This window comes from Pelmatolapia mariae, linkage group LG10_11 (assembly GCF_036321145.2).
Source record: "Pelmatolapia mariae isolate MD_Pm_ZW linkage group LG10_11, Pm_UMD_F_2, whole genome shotgun sequence".
NCBI lineage: Eukaryota > Metazoa > Chordata > Actinopteri > Cichliformes > Cichlidae > Pelmatolapia > Pelmatolapia mariae.
This window is the reverse complement of record NC_086236.1, coordinates 18,519,541-18,535,117: the sequence shown is the minus strand read 5'-3', so window position 1 is coordinate 18,535,117 and position 15,577 is coordinate 18,519,541. Positions and strand designations below refer to the sequence as shown.

General features: G+C 41.9%; 1 protein-coding gene across 1 annotated transcript in view; it reads left to right on the top strand.

The window, feature by feature from the left end:
- LOC134636209 (protocadherin-16-like) overlaps nt 1-14,387 on the top strand; it is an 85,610-nt gene extending 71,223 nt beyond the window's left edge. The window contains exons 13-29 of the mRNA XM_063486088.1: nt 146-441; nt 529-644; nt 3,452-3,691; nt 5,244-5,369; nt 5,505-5,714; nt 6,227-6,483; nt 6,576-6,782; nt 6,871-7,267; nt 7,382-7,495; nt 7,623-7,834; nt 7,994-8,145; nt 8,318-8,448; nt 8,615-8,901; nt 9,399-9,540; nt 9,649-9,820; nt 9,907-10,316; nt 10,419-14,387. Coding sequence (XP_063342158.1) covers nt 146-441; nt 529-644; nt 3,452-3,691; nt 5,244-5,369; nt 5,505-5,714; nt 6,227-6,483; nt 6,576-6,782; nt 6,871-7,267; nt 7,382-7,495; nt 7,623-7,834; nt 7,994-8,145; nt 8,318-8,448; nt 8,615-8,901; nt 9,399-9,540; nt 9,649-9,820; nt 9,907-10,316; nt 10,419-12,466 — 5,517 coding nt within the window. The 3' untranslated portion in view covers nt 12,467-14,387. The remainder of the gene's footprint in view (nt 1-145; nt 442-528; nt 645-3,451; nt 3,692-5,243; nt 5,370-5,504; nt 5,715-6,226; nt 6,484-6,575; nt 6,783-6,870; nt 7,268-7,381; nt 7,496-7,622; nt 7,835-7,993; nt 8,146-8,317; nt 8,449-8,614; nt 8,902-9,398; nt 9,541-9,648; nt 9,821-9,906; nt 10,317-10,418) is intronic.
- Nucleotides 14,388-15,577: the final 1,190 nt, after the last annotated feature.

Here is a 15,577-nt window from a genome sequence, read left to right as displayed (position 1 = left end):
TTATCCTAATAAAGCATTTTATTAATTTAATGATCAATTCATTATCATTGTTGTTGTTGTTAAATTTCCTGCAGAAGAAAAGTAGAAGGAGAATAATCTATCCACTTCCTGTCTAATTTATCCATTCTTTCTTTTTGTTTTATAGGATGGCAGTGGATCCAACAGTGAGCTGCGCTATTCCATCGAGCACTTCTGGCCTCAAACTCCTGACTTCCTCATCCTTGACCCCTCAAGCGGAGTCCTCACCCTGGGGCAGAAGTTAGACCGTGAGTCCACACCCTCCCTTTACCTCGTGGTGCGAGCCACAGACCAGGCAGTGGATATCTCTGAGAGACGCTGGAGTTCGGTCACCGCCCGAGTGTTCGTGACAGACGAAAACGACAACGCGCCGGTCTTCAGCTCTCCATCTGCAGTCAGCGTCATGGAGGATCAGCCTGTAGGGTGAGTGCCACGTCAGTGTCGGTAATAAAATATCTTTGGAATCCTCAAGTGCATTTCCGTGATGATGTTTGGTTTGTGTGTTGACAGGTTTGTGATTTTGTACGTCATGGCTCGAGATTCAGACGAAGGAGAAAATGGCAGAGTATCATACAGAATTCAGGCAGGCAACAGCGCTGGTCGCTTCAGCCTGAACCCTGACACCGGTGAGCTTTGAGGGTGGGACGTACCATTTGAAAATACTGTAATGTGAAATCGATATCTCAAGACATAGGGAACTTTCCACGACTATCCAATTTACACTCCATCAAAAAATGAGTAAAATTCACCACATAGTTTCTTGTGCTTATAATCCTGGTTTAAGTGATTTAACACAGCAGGACTAGCCTGTGGCCTTTTCTTTGGGATTTAATGATTGATGGAAGCCGCCTGGATGAACAAAACTTTCCAGAAGATCATAATTAGACACTGAAGTGCTGCTGTGTAATATTTCTTTGGAATCATACTTTGTGTCCTTTTCTTGATGGATTTGTTCATGGGAACCAATCTTTATTTGGGCTCGAGATGTGGATAGCTCTTGATATTTTTTTTCTTCATATGTGATCTCTTCATTGTTGGAGCATGGTGGTGTGGGCGTGCTCGGCGCTTTCTGGGATGAGATTAACAACTACGACACAGACACTTAATGTAGCTTCCAGATGGAAGAAAGTCTTTACGCCATTACTGTCAAGTGTCTGGCTCCTTAACGGGGAGTGATTTCACTTCTGGTTTGTTTCTCAGGCGTGTTGGTGTTAGGCTTTTTTGTTATTAATAGCTGTAGTGACACATTAGCATGTATTGTGAAGACATGCACCAAACCCCCGGGCTAACGCGGAAGGTATCAATAGATTTATTATTGCTTATAAGTGATATATCTGTTCTGCAAGCTGTTTTAATTTTCAATTACTTTATTTTATGAACTACAATTTACATTTAATTGATTGCCTATGAAGTTCTATATCTGACTGTTTAGGGCATCATTTAAGTAATATGCTTGGATAAATGGATACTTGGGTAATTTATCCCCTGTAGATTAAATATTCTGTATACAGTACTTTGCAAAAGTTTTGAGCCACCCCTGATTTGTTTATATTTTGCTTCCAAGAAGCAACACTTTCTTCTAACTTTTTAAAGTGGCGTTGAGGAATAGTTCTTCAGGGTTTGTGAGGGTCTTTCAAAGTTCATCTTTGGACACTGGCTGCTTTTTTCCACCCTCGTTTTCAGTCCAAGTCTTGTGCCTGAGCATTTTCAAAGGAATGTTTTTTGTTAAAACACTTAACTCTGACCTATGAATCATTCAAACACACAAAAGGCACCTAACTCATGATTGAAGTAGTTTTTTGTCTAAGCATAACAGACAACTTAAGGCGCTTTTTACCAGCAGTCTGTCACATAAACACATATTTTTCCCCATTTCTTTAGTCGAATCTACAAAAAATGCCAAAGATAACACACTTTAACAGACATAAAATCGTATTTTTGCAACAACAATGTGACTCCCAAAGAGCTATTAGCTGAAAACTTGGCATATCTTTCCATGCTGTGCAGTGAGAACCTAAAAAATAAAATAAAAAAGATGTGGCAGGCCTGTAAATGTATTTATAGAATATGAACAATACATGAAAGTCATGTCTTAAAGCAATATGAAAAAAATCCAACAAAAAGTTGACACAGGACCTGCATCTGACCCTTCAGTTGATCAAACTAGTGTTTTCTAAAGCCTAATAATAAGCCTAATATTCAAGACTAACTGAAGAAATTATAAGAAGGCTTGCCTAAGCGAATTCCAGCTATGCTGAAGAATAAAGGTGGTCAGACCAAATATTGACTTTCAAGTTGTAAAAACTGTTTAAAACACTGTTTTGCCTTATATACTGTTTTTGCCCTACTTATATAATATGTTTCTGTGTGTGGCGACACGTTTCAATAAATTGCTGCACCTGTTTCACATTTTCCTAACGAAATATAAAGAAATGAGGGCTTTTGAACAGCACTGCATTTTCTTTAATGCACATTTTCTTAAATTTACTCTGGCATTTGATGATTAAGGGTAACACCGCCTTTATCATATGGTCGATACTGTATCAGTAAAGCAAAATAGGCTCAAGTGTGTAATGCAATAGTTCGCTAGATGGTTTGCATCTGTTTTCTTTTAACTAAAACAGGGCAGCTAGCGAGACCTCACAGAAACATCAGAGCCTCAGCCTCACAAAAAGTTCTACACACAATGTATGTTTGGCAAGCTGTAACATTTATAAATTACACACGTCTCTCAGGCTTCTGCATGCCAGCTAAGCTTGCAGTCTCCTGTGAAAAGCATACACACACACACACTTCATATGGCCTCTTACTTTGCCTTGAACATCAGGGTGATGACTGGTTTGTGACATCTAGGTAAGAGTCTGAATCACAGACGCTGTGTAAACTGGTATGATTTACATAAAATACCCATATACACATTTCGGTTAATGGCTTGCAGACTTAAATGCAAACATATGATCGTGTTGCATTAAAAAAAAGCATATTGACCTAAGGCAGGGATTGCAGCTCAAACAGAAGTGTGTGTTTACCTGTGTGCCAGTTTTACAGTGTTTACAGTAATCATACACGTTAAGTGATAATAAGTGGATACACATTTCAATGCATGTTCAAAGTGCCAGAATTGAATAGCTGGTATGAAGTAGCTGTACTTTCTGGGCTTTCGGTGGAAAATCTCATAAAGCAAAGCTGTGAAGGTTTTTGCTTTTACAAGTCCTTCAGGCATAAAAGGTACAGAAAATCACAGGTACAGAAAATTGCACGTTCACAAAAATAATCCAAACACACACTTAGACACAAAAACAGCAAGAAACACAGAAAAAGGCCAAAAAAGAAAATCTGTTTTAGAGTATCTGTTTCAATTTAAGTATTTGGGGGAAAGTTTTAGAAAGCTGTTATGCAGCACTCTCTGATTATTCTTCTCTTTCCCTCCTAGGCTCTCTCTCCATCCTTAAATCCCTAGACCGTGAAGAGCAAGAAATCTTCAATCTCACTATTGTAGCAGAAGATCATGGAATACCGCAGCTTTCCACCTCTCAGGTGCTGTGCGTGCAGGTGATTGACGTGAATGACGAGGCTCCAGTGTTCCTGTGGGCAGAGTTCGAGGCACAGGTGATGGAAAACCAAGGACCAGGAGCCTCAGTGTTGACAGTAACGGCCACTGACCGGGACCAAGGTTGGTTTAAATGTTTTTTAATACAGTTTTAAGTTTAGAGTATGTGCAGTCAATAAGAAGAGGTGAGCTTAAAGGGCAGGGAGGATGTGTGGAAATATGTTCTGTTTGCTGCAGAATATAGCTGCAATTTATGTCTTCAATTTGTCCACTCAACTTACTAGACACCTAAAAGCATGGCCAGTGAACACTAGTAGGATATATGAGGTTATAATGAAAGTGAATTTTCTTTTAAATAACTGGGACTGAACAAATGAACCTATAACAAATGAATGAGAGTTTAAGAGACAGCTAGAGCTGAAGTGAAAGAGAGAATCAGCTTAATCTCAGTCATGACTGCTGAGCTGAGAGGTGGGAGAAGTGCTTGAGTTGGAGAGCAAGAGACTAAAATAGACCAATCATGACTTGACAAGACCACTTTATCTCAGTCACATGACTAATGGGTGACATTTTTCTCACTGCTGTTTAATGTTTTCAGTGAACTAGACTAGTAGGAATGTTAAAATAAGCCAACATAAGCATTAGCTGCAAAAAGTTTGTTTTATTTAGTAAAAGCAAAAAGAAATCATTTAGTAAAAAAAAAGAAAAAAAAGAAAAACTTTACAAAAATAAGGTCAAATTCACCCAATATTGCTCCATCTATTCTGGTTGGTTTTCTTTAATCTCAACACTTCTCCATAAGTTATCAGTTTGTATTTATCCAGCTTCCAACAACAAACCTATTTCTAATGACAGAATATATACACTGCGTAAAATACGAGTTATTATATCATCATGTTTTAAAACACTAAACTAAATCATGAAGTAGTAACTTGCTAAACAAAGACATTCACTGAAATTCATCATTTTCTTCTTCTTTGTATTTCATGAGTATCGTATCTTTATACCTTTTTTTAAGTGCTCTGTGTTTATGTTAAGTGAGCTTGTATTGAAATGAACTACTCTAAACTTTGAGGTGCGAATCTGAAGGGACCACCTATGGGAACAAAGGCTCCCAGTGACTAACATATGACAGAGTGTTATGTAAGCTACTAGCTTGATACCTCTGCAGCCTCAGCTTGGATTGTATTTTAAAATTAAATAAATGTGTCCCAAAAATGAGCCATTTTCCTATTGCTAATACATGGCTCCTTTGACAAAAACGTCTTTAAAAAGTAAGATCTTGTTTAGTTCAGGAAGAGCAAATTGTACAAATTGAAGACAGTTGTTATTTTTGGCCAAAGGAATAATGCCAAGAAAGTCATGATATGGAAGGAAAAAAAGGTTCCAAGTTTCAGTGCTGGTTTAACGAGTAAGAAGGAAGAGCCGATCAGCCCCCAAAACCATAGAACTAAACCACACACATAAATGGTTTTGAGAAACCAAATCTTTTTAAATCAATCACATGCAGATGCTAACGATAATGTGTGGTCACAATCTTCATCCAGAGCCTTATAAGTTTACGACACCGGCACTTGCAGCTGTAATTCTTTGAAATTACTGCCTTATTACATTTAATGTAGCCAAATCCATTGTATGCCTTTATTTCTATTTGCGTCTTGTTTTTTTCATGAAGGTTCTAATGGCCAAATAACATACGGAGGAGTATCAGAGGAAGGCTTTATAATCAACCCTGTGACAGGAGCCATCACCACCACAAAGGAACTGGACACAGAGCTACAGGATCACTACACTCTTACAGGTATTAAATCCCTTACAAGTTTATTTAAATGCTTTAATTAATGTGTTAGTTTAAGCATATATCAGCTCATATAAACAGTTTATTTTAACTTGCTTTACTCACTCTAACATCTCTTTTATTTCTGTCTCATATTAGTATATGCCAGGGATGGAGGCCTCCCTCCTAACTTTGCCAAGACTGTAGTCCGAGTGGAGGTGCAGGACGTGAATGACAACGCTCCAATCTTTGCAAAGCCGTTTTATGGACTTGAAGTGCCAGAGAACCAGGCTCCTGTAGAGCTTTGCATCCTCAAGGCCACAGACCCTGACTCAGGTCCTGGTGGAGAGCTGGAGTACAGAATTGCTGGTGAGAAACTGCATTGTGTGTCCAATCCAAGTATTTTATTAGATTTTAAAGAGTGATTTAGGTCACCACAATTGCTGTAATTGCTGTTTACTGGGAGAAACATTACATTTTTGTCATTTTTGTTGTTTTTTTAGAGGCCAGAAAATCATAAAGTTTGAATTTAGAGATTTTAATGTGTTACTAAAATTGACTCCTGGACCCATTTTTGCTGATATTGTATCTACTCTATTGTAAGAGTTTAGTCCTGACTAGGAGATAGGCTGTATAGAGATTTTGGACTAATTTACCCTATTGTGTTTTACTAGACCCTGTTTCCCCCATATCTCAAATAAAACCTGCACAGAGTGGCCAAATGTTTGCTCCTGATATAGTCTTATCAAAAGCACTACTACCTCTCTAGAGAGAAAATCTGAACTAAGTGCAGAGCTGGCACAGATGTCTCCATTCCTCTCCGTCTTTCAGCATTGAATTCAGGTTGTTTTTTTTGGTTTTTTTCTATCCACTTCTTCTAGCCGGGGACCCTGATGGAGATTTTCAACTCCACGCCAGCACAGGAGCCCTGTCGACGTCTCGCGGGCTCGACAGGGAGACGCATGCAAAATACACTCTGGAGGTGGTGGCCACAGACCGAGGCAGCCCTGCTCTCAGTGCTACTGTCACAGTGGAAGTCAACGTGCTGGACGTCAATGACAACAACCCTGTCTTCAGCAAAAGTAGCTACTCGGTGGAAATTTCAGAGGATGCTACAGAGGGAGCACAGGTTCTTGAGGTGGGCTGAAATGGAAATAAATATATTCAAAAACTGGAAATACTTGGAAAAAAAGTTTTTAATCATCTGACTTTTTTTTTGTATGTATCTAGGTTTCAGCCACCGATGCTGATGAAGACCTAAATGGGAAGGTTCTGTATTTCCTCAGCCGAGAGGCGCATGGCACATTCACTGTAGATGAGCACAGTGGTCGCATCACCACGTCAGCCCCTCTGGATCGCGAAAAACTGGCGTCATACAGCTTCCAGGTTTTTGCTGTTGACCTTTCACCAGCTGCACCTAGGAACTCGTCTGCTCAGGTAAATGAGGGGTTAGCTGTTTCAGGTGTTTATTGGGCTTGAATTTTTGATCTGAAATCTGATTTCAGACATGACATCTTCCTTACAGGTGACAGTAACTGTCCTGGATGTCAACGACAACACCCCCTTCTTCATCCAAGATCCACTGGTCATTGAAGTGTCCAACAGGCGTTCCCAGCGGGTTTTAGCTACGATGAAGGCAGAGGACAAGGACTTTGGAGCAAATGGTTCTGTGTTTTACCGTTTTGCCACCCCAGTGAAAGGCTTCAGTATCAACTCCCTAACTGGGGAGATACAGGCCACTGAGCGACTGGCGGACCTCACCCAAGCACAAAGAACCCTGATAGTGGAGGCCATGGACCAAGGCAGCCCAGCTCAGTCTACACAGGGTGTTGTGATCATTTATGTGAAGGAGGTGGAATACAGCGGAATTCGTTTCTCGAGGAATGCTAGAGATGTCAGCATACAGGAGAACGCAGCAAAAGGTTGGGCAGTGTTATCAGGAATAGCAAGTAGTGCACCAGGTTTTTATTCTCCTATATCATTTTTTAAAACAATTACAAACACATTTTTTTCTCTGCTCCACTGAAAAAATTCAGGTACCACCGTGGCTCAGGCTCAAGCTCAGTACCCAGATGGTTCTCGTAACGGTATCAGCTATAGTCTCTTCAGTGGGAACAGAAAGCAGGCCTTCAGTATCAGCTCTTCGACAGGTAACGCTCACCCTGAAAGTGTTTCTTAAAGTATGTCTCATGCAATGTGTTATCAAGATGGTTAATTAGTACGAGGATATTGTGATCTTCATTTTTTAATCAAATCTTCCTACTGTTTGTTCCACAGGTGAAATAAGGGTGCAGACCTCCAATGAACTAGACTTTGAAGACGCCCCAAGACTCCGTCTTGTTGTGAAAGCTGAAACTGTGTCCTCTACATCTTACATGGCTTTTAACTTGATCCTGCAGGATGTCAATGACAACCTTCCTCGCTTCCAGCTGCAGAATTATGTGGCCTACATGAAGGAAGCACAAGGATATGAAATGCCAATCATACAGGTGCTCACAAATGTTAAAATAATAATAATAATACTAATAATAATAATAATAATAATAATAATAATACAGAGTTACACAGATATTTGGTCTATTGGAGTTCTACAAAGGCTACAAATAAATTTCCTCCTCTTTGTTTCCCTTTCTGTCCTCTCTTTCCAGGTTGTTGCTGAGGATGTGGATCAGGGCCAAAATGGTCAGGTGACCTACTCCATCCAGTCATCAAGCATGAGTGGCCTCTTCAAGATTGATCCTGTGACAGGAAGCATTACCACAGCAGCCATCATGGACCGTGAGATCTTTACTCAAACTAAGTAAGAACTTCAACTTTTACTTACTTTCTTGCTTTTGTAACCAAAATTTGATCAGTCTGAAACAGAATATTCACATAATTTTCAATTCAGTTAAATTCATTTCTATTCATGTAACACCAAAGTGTAATAACAGAGGACAGTTTGGATTATCACCTTCTCTTCTCACCCACAGGCTGGTAGTTACAGCAACTGACAGAGGAAGTCCACGGCTGGCAGGTTCAGCCACACTGACGGTCATTATTGTTGACCAGAATGACAACAGTCCCACTATTCCCATGCACCAGGAAATCCGCATCCCAGAGAGTAAGTTTTGCTTAATTTAAAAGGTATTGTCGGAGTTTCTGGTTAACACCCAGTGCTGACATTTACAAACAGTAAGGATCATCATCAAACAAATCATGCCTGTGCGATATATGTGGTGTGTTTGAATGCAACTAATAAGTTCATTTCCACTTTCTTTCTCTGTTAGATACTTTGATAGGCACTGAAATCACTCTTGTGACGGGCAACGACGTCGACTCCAGTCCTGCTCTCTCCTACTCTTTACAGCTAGACCCAACAGCACTAGGCAAGTTTGGGATTCACCGCTATAGTGGAGGCGTGTCACTCACTGCCCCTCTGGACTTTGAGGAGAAGACGTGGTACACCCTGACTGTCAGAGCCACTGACAGCCAGCACCAAACTGAGGCCAACATTACAATTTTGGTGGAAGATATTAATGACAATGCACCAGCATTTACACATGATCTTTATCAGGTATGCCGTGCGTTTGTTGTTATTTTCTAACAATCCATATGGGCACCTAAAGAGAAAGTTGCTTGAATGTGTTTTTGTCTGAGGTATTCACAAATTATAAGATCTTAAAACAAAGTGAATTATTTTCAGAAACAGTTTATTTCTAGTAGACAACATTAAATGCACTCGTGGGCTTGAAACTCACTGTAAAATACACATTTGTACACTTCTAACTTGCACACAGTGGGTGTGATAAAATTTAACTGCCTAATATTAACTTGGGGACCATTGTGGAGATGAGCCTGTAAAAAATATACTACTCTGTCTCAGGAAATGACCTCAGTATAAGGAAAAACACACACAGGATAAAGGAACTACATTATAAAAAAGTATTTTCCCCTCTGTGAAGGCAGTGCCTGTTGCCCTCCACACAATGAGTTATAGGTTTATATGATCCAGTGCTGGGGTGTTTGTTTCCTGTATCCAAATGTTAGAATTAATGTCTCTTTTTCTCTTAGGTTACTCTTCCTGAGCACACACCACCAGGAAGTGCAGTTATCACAGTAACAGCGACTGACAGGGACTCCGGCGAGAACGGCAGGATCACCTATAAAGTGATGTCGTCAACCAAGGAGGGTTTCTACATTGACCCGAGCAATGGTAAAGATAAGCTTGGCTGCTTCCTGCTCTATTTTATTTCCCTGCACTCATTTTTAATAACACTTTTGGCACAATGAGTAAGTTCATCTCATTTCCTTCTGATTTCAGGAACTCTGTTCATCAATCACAGAGTTGAGTTTGACCCCGAGCGCCCATCAGTCAGCATCGTCATTGAAGCTCGCGACAGAGGCCTGCCCCCACTCTCCTCTCTTACTACAGTCCAAGTTCAAATATCCGACGTCAACGACAATGCTCCTGTGTTTCACCAGTCGGAGTACAGGTCAGTCTGTGCTCATTAGAATTTGGACATATTGAGGTGCAACCCGAACAACCGTCTTCACATAATACTATTTGGTTGGTTTGCAGGGCTACGGTTTCTGAAGACACGATCCCAGGGTCGACAGTTCTCACTTTTGAAGCCTTCGATAGCGACCTCTCTCGAGAAAACTGCGGCTTCGACTTTGCCATTGCCAGCGGAAATGAAGGAAACGCATTCCAGATTGAAAGCAGCGTGCGCTTCCTGGAGGGACGGGGCTTTCAGACGGTTGGGACTCTGCTGTTGGCCGAGGGAGTTGACTTTGAAACCAAGTCACTGTACAACCTCACTGTGGTAGTGTCAGACCGCGGTGTGCCGCAGAGGAGCTCTAGTGTTGCTGCGGTGATAACGATCGGTGATGTGAATGATAATCCTCCAGCATTCACCAGAGCAGAATACACCGTGTCACTGATTGAGGGTGCTACCGCTGGGACTGAGATCATACGACTGACTGCTACAGGTGGGTGTTCCTTCTTTTGTCAAGTCACCTGTAAATGTTTCTCGCTGTCTTGTTTGGTCTCTCAGTTATATACTTGAACTCTGTTGTTGTATTTTTTAACAGACCCTGACTCAACTCCTAATGCTGAAGTCCAGTATTCTATCAGCTCTGGGAATGAGGTGAACTTATTTACTGTGGACCCGTGGAGTGGAGCCTTAAAGCTTCAGCGAGCACTTGATCGCGAGCACCAGCCCACACATGTTGTCATTGTTCAAGCCACAGATGGACAGGGTCACTTCGCCCTAGCTCCAGTCATTGTTGAGGTCAAAGACGTGAATGATAACCATCCGTTCTTCCCTGTGGATGTCCTGATAGCCAGTATCAGAGAAAACCAGCCAGCCAACTCAGCGGTGACTGTTCTGCACGCGATAGACCACGATACGGGGGTTTTTGGCCAGCTGAAGTATTACATGTTGGAACGGTCTGGGGCAGGAAAAGAAAACTTTGCTGTGGACCAGAACTCAGGAGAAATCCGAAGCAAAATTCCATTTGACTTTGAGAAGGTCAACACCTTCAGTTTTGTCGCAGTGGCAGCGGATTCAGGCAACCATTCAGCCACTGTGACTGTACAAGTGTTTGTCACGGGTGAGGATGAGTATGACCCACTCTTCACATCCTCTGATTTCTCCTTTGAAGTTCCAGAGGGAGCCAAGAAGGGACAAAGCATTGGCCAGGTCCAGGCAAGTGATGAGGATGAAGGGGTGGATGGTATTGTTCTTTATTCTATTACTGCCAGCTCTCCATATTTTGATGTAAACAAAACCACTGGGGTGGTCTTTCTCAAGCTAGACAGTTCAGGCAGCAGTAGCAGCAGTGGGTCAGGTCGGAGTAAACGGGAAACCAGAGTTATGACTTTAGATGTGCAAGCTCACAGCCCTCTAGATACATCTCGCACTACTACAGCCCAGGTCTCCATCGATGTGACAAACACCAACTTTGGCCTGGCCGCTGACGTCAACATCCTGGTTATTAGCATAGTTGCTGTGTCTCTTGGTTTTATCATATTGCTTGTGGTCATGGCAGTGGTTGTGTTCCTGGTCAAGTCACGCAGGAGAAAGAAAGGCCAGGAGACAGGAAACAGAACTGTTGCCTCGGGAACTGCCTTGCAAAAACTGGATGATTGCAGCCCTGGGCCAGGGGGAGAAAGGATCTACCACCAGGCCTTGCCAGGCTATGCTGGTGACCAAAGTGGTGCTGGTGGCGGCCCCTACACTAGAGGAGGGTCTTTGGATCCTTCTCACTCCAGTGGTAGAGGATCAGCTGAAGCAGCAGAGGATGATGAGATCAGGATGATAAATGAGTATCCCCGCGTTGCATCCATCACCTCATCAATGCAGGAGCACATCTCTGCCAGAGGACCAGACTCTGGAATCCAGCAGGATGCTGACCAGCTTTCTGATATTTCCTGTGAGCCTGCAGCTTTGGAGGGCAGCACTTGGTTCAAAGGAAAGAAGCTAGGTGGCAGCCTCAGTGGGACCTTACTCTCTGGACAGCTCCCGGTCTACAGGGATGAGGGAGGTGGTTACCTAGGAGTGGGCCGTGGTCTCAATATTTCCCTCCCCAAGGATTATGCCTTTCCGGAGGATGGTAAACCTTCCGTAGATGGTTCCCTCACAGCTATTGTTGCCAGTGACGAAGAGCTCCGTGGAAGCTATAACTGGGATTATCTACTCAACTGGTGCCCTCAGTTCCAGCCTCTTGCAAATGTCTTCACAGAGATTGCCAGGCTGAAAGATGAAACTGCTCAGCAAAGTCAGAACCCTCGCCAGCCTTTCCAGCCCAAGCCCAAAATGGATCCTAAACCTAGAATTGACCCTCCACCTCTCATCACATCAGTGGCCCACCCAGGAGCCATGTCAGTTCCACCCAAAGTCCCTGTAATTGGGCGGACATTCCCCCACTTGGCTTCACTCCGCAGGTCCCCCATCAGTCACGAGGGATCTATTTCATCAGCAGCGATGTCACCGAGCTTCTCCCCGTCTCTGTCCCCTCTGGCAGCTCGATCGCCAGCTGTTTCTCCATTTGGAGTCAACCAAGGGCCCTCAGCGTCCATGATCAGCACCAGGGAGCCCTCACTGGAACAGAGTCCCGATCATGAGATGAGAATATAATTGAAACATTTGAAACATGACATTACTATTTAAGGAGAAACTCTAAGATGGACAACCTGAACAAAGCATGACTGACCAGCCTTTTGGATGTTCTTTTGCATGGATCAAAAGAAAGCAAGCAGTGATGGTGTCAGTTTTATTGATATTCTCAAAAACATTTGTCTTATTCCACAAAAAGAAATCAAGGTTTCCCAAATTCCCCACTAGAGACATTTGGTGGGCAATACCCACAAAAAATACTTAGCGTCTGTCTCCTGGTAGAATATTTGTACTGCCATTGTGTCGGCAGTTTTGCAGGAATATGTGTGATGGGCTTGACTGCAGCAGCCCACCCATCCACTACAAAGTGACGCAGGTCTCCACGAACTGATCAGGGTTAAGAGCCAAATAGAAAATGTGCACTTACCATGCCCTGCAGTCAGAGATCCCTTAGTGTGTAGATAGATAAATGTGTAGTTTTCATGTTACCTCGCTGGCTGGCCAGAGAGCTAAGGACCTCGTTCCTCTCTTTGTGTCTGTGGACTTCTGTTTTTTTACCCTCCAGTATTAAACCCATCTAGTGGCTACTCTGAGAATGGTCTCTGGACACACCCGTCGGATCACATGGACAGACAAACAGTGTGTGTTCACAGAAACACTAATTCATTGATTTGCCAATGCATTGCATAGTGAAAGAACAATTGAGATTATTATTTTTCTCACCTTTCGGACAACATTCGTTTGGATTTAACCTTTATTTTATATTTTTATATAAATTTATGATTTCAGATCCATTATTTCACATGAAGAGGTTATTGTTTTTGAGTATTTGAATATATGTGTATTTGTATGTATGTTGAGCTACATTACGTGTACTGTATGTGTCTCCTAGGTTTATAGAGACTTGTGATTGTTCAGAATTGAGTGACAGGGAGGCGTTTGTGTTTTTAGCATTATTTATAAGAAAAGAGGACTTTCAACCACAAGCTGACATTTGGAAACCATCCGCAGCTCACTTTATGCTGTGTTGAGATTTTTTTTTTTTTGTCAAATTGTTGATCATCCTAAATCAAACGCATATAAACCAGATGAAGAAAAATCTGTGATCAGTCTGTATTTCCACTTTGCCAGCTGTTCAGCACTGTCGTGGCATGCACTTGCGCCACACCATGACAGAAGATTCCCTTTGTTATTCAGGGACAACTCAGTTTGCTGTTCACCTCTGTGTCTTTCAAAGAAAGTGCTTCCTAAAATCAGTTACATCACTCATTCACCTGAATGCGTTTTACTGTGAAGTTGTTCATCTCAGTACAAAGAAATAAAACGATGACCAGGATGAGATTCTCAAATGGCAAAACCCGGAGAAATGTAGCACACGAGCCAGACAAGTGGCAACCAAAAGGCTGAATACCTGAGCCCTAATGAATGTACAAGGATTTAGCCACCAGTGCTGTATTTTATGTCTGTGACTTTATACATCAAGAATGTCAGTAGCATGATGAGGTGTTTTACACCAGCCCCCCCAACCCCCCCACTGCTCAGACTCAGTTTTAGCAATCTTAAAATATTGTTTTTGTTTTTCTTTCTTTATATATACTCATCATCAAACTCATCATTTTAATTGCAGTGATTGCATGTCCTGATGTTTTCAAGATTTGGTTTCTACCTCTGTTCTGTGTTCAACCGTGCAAATCCCCATCATGCAATGCTGGCACCGGTCCAGCTTAAAGTTACTCATGTCACGAGCCCAGCTCCAGCACTACATGCTCTTTGGCTGTTTCAGAAACATTTCGTTGTTTGAGAACCGCAATTTGGAGTTCAGTTTGAGATGACTGCCAGTGACTGATCAGTGGAGCAATGGAAGACAGAAAGAAAAAAAGAAGAAGCTGTATTTCTTTTTTTTAAAGCAAATAATAAATTCCTACTGATCTCTTTTGACAAATTGGAGTCGTACTTCATCTTTTTCAGGATTCAAGACAGTGAGAGGAGAACTGAGAAGCGACCGATCTGAATGAATAATTGCAAAATGTTTATTTCATATGAAGCATAGACATGTTTGCATAGCTGCTAGGGATTTCTGCCTCATTTGGTCATCACACACAGCCTCGCAGCATTTCTTTGTTATTGTTATGTACAGAAGGAGCTAGACATGGATTATGACAAGGCCCAAGAGAAAGAGCCAGAGACAGAAGCTCCTGAGTGTAGGAGAGAAATGCAAGGCCTCGAATGAGAGGTGATGATGAAAGTACACACGCAGTCTTAAATTTAGAGTCAGCTCATGATCACTTGAACATATCACAGGGGTAATTACACACAGATAAATGCATTCTTCTGATATTAAACAGACAACTGTAGCTCATCTGGCTGCTTTGCAAATGAAACATATAACCCAAACTGTGGCCTTGCCAGAAAAATAAAGGGGCTTTCTGCCCCAGCTTGCATGTTCACCTCCACACACAGCTGTGTGTACAGCCTGCTCTCCCAAGACTCCTTCACTAACCCCACACAACTTCAAATAATCACAACCACACATGTACTTAGAGGCTACTACACAGTGACACGCATGGCCCAAAACAAATCTGCCCCAGCTGATATTGGCTATGATCCAGCTCCGACAGGCACATACTTGGCTGGTTCTTCAAGCTGCAAAATCTGGGAGAAATCTACGCGGAGCCGAGTGCAGGACAAGACGTAAGCCAAGTCTGAAATCCATGGTACAGTACTGTTGTGTCATAAAATATTGTTAGACTCTATTGTAGCCGTAACAACACTCAGCTTTTAAATATGCTTTAAACTAGATAAAAGAAAGCCCTGTAACCCAAGAAATCACGGAGTATCAAAAGTGAAATAGTAGCTTGTGAAAATAAAAATTAAGAGATGCACAGAATCATCACTGATGTCCATTTGACTTCCTCCTTTACATTTACTCTTCAAATTGATTTAAGGCCCCTCAGAACTTCACAGGTTTAGAATGAACACTGGGCACGCTGTGAGTTAATGGTCTATAAAGACAGTCTTGCCTAATCTCTTCTTCTAAGATTCAATGCATGAAAAATGAGACCAGCTAAATGGCTTAAGCCTAAAAGTTTTAGGAAAATTTGGACTGGTTTTTTGACATAAAACTGTAATTAC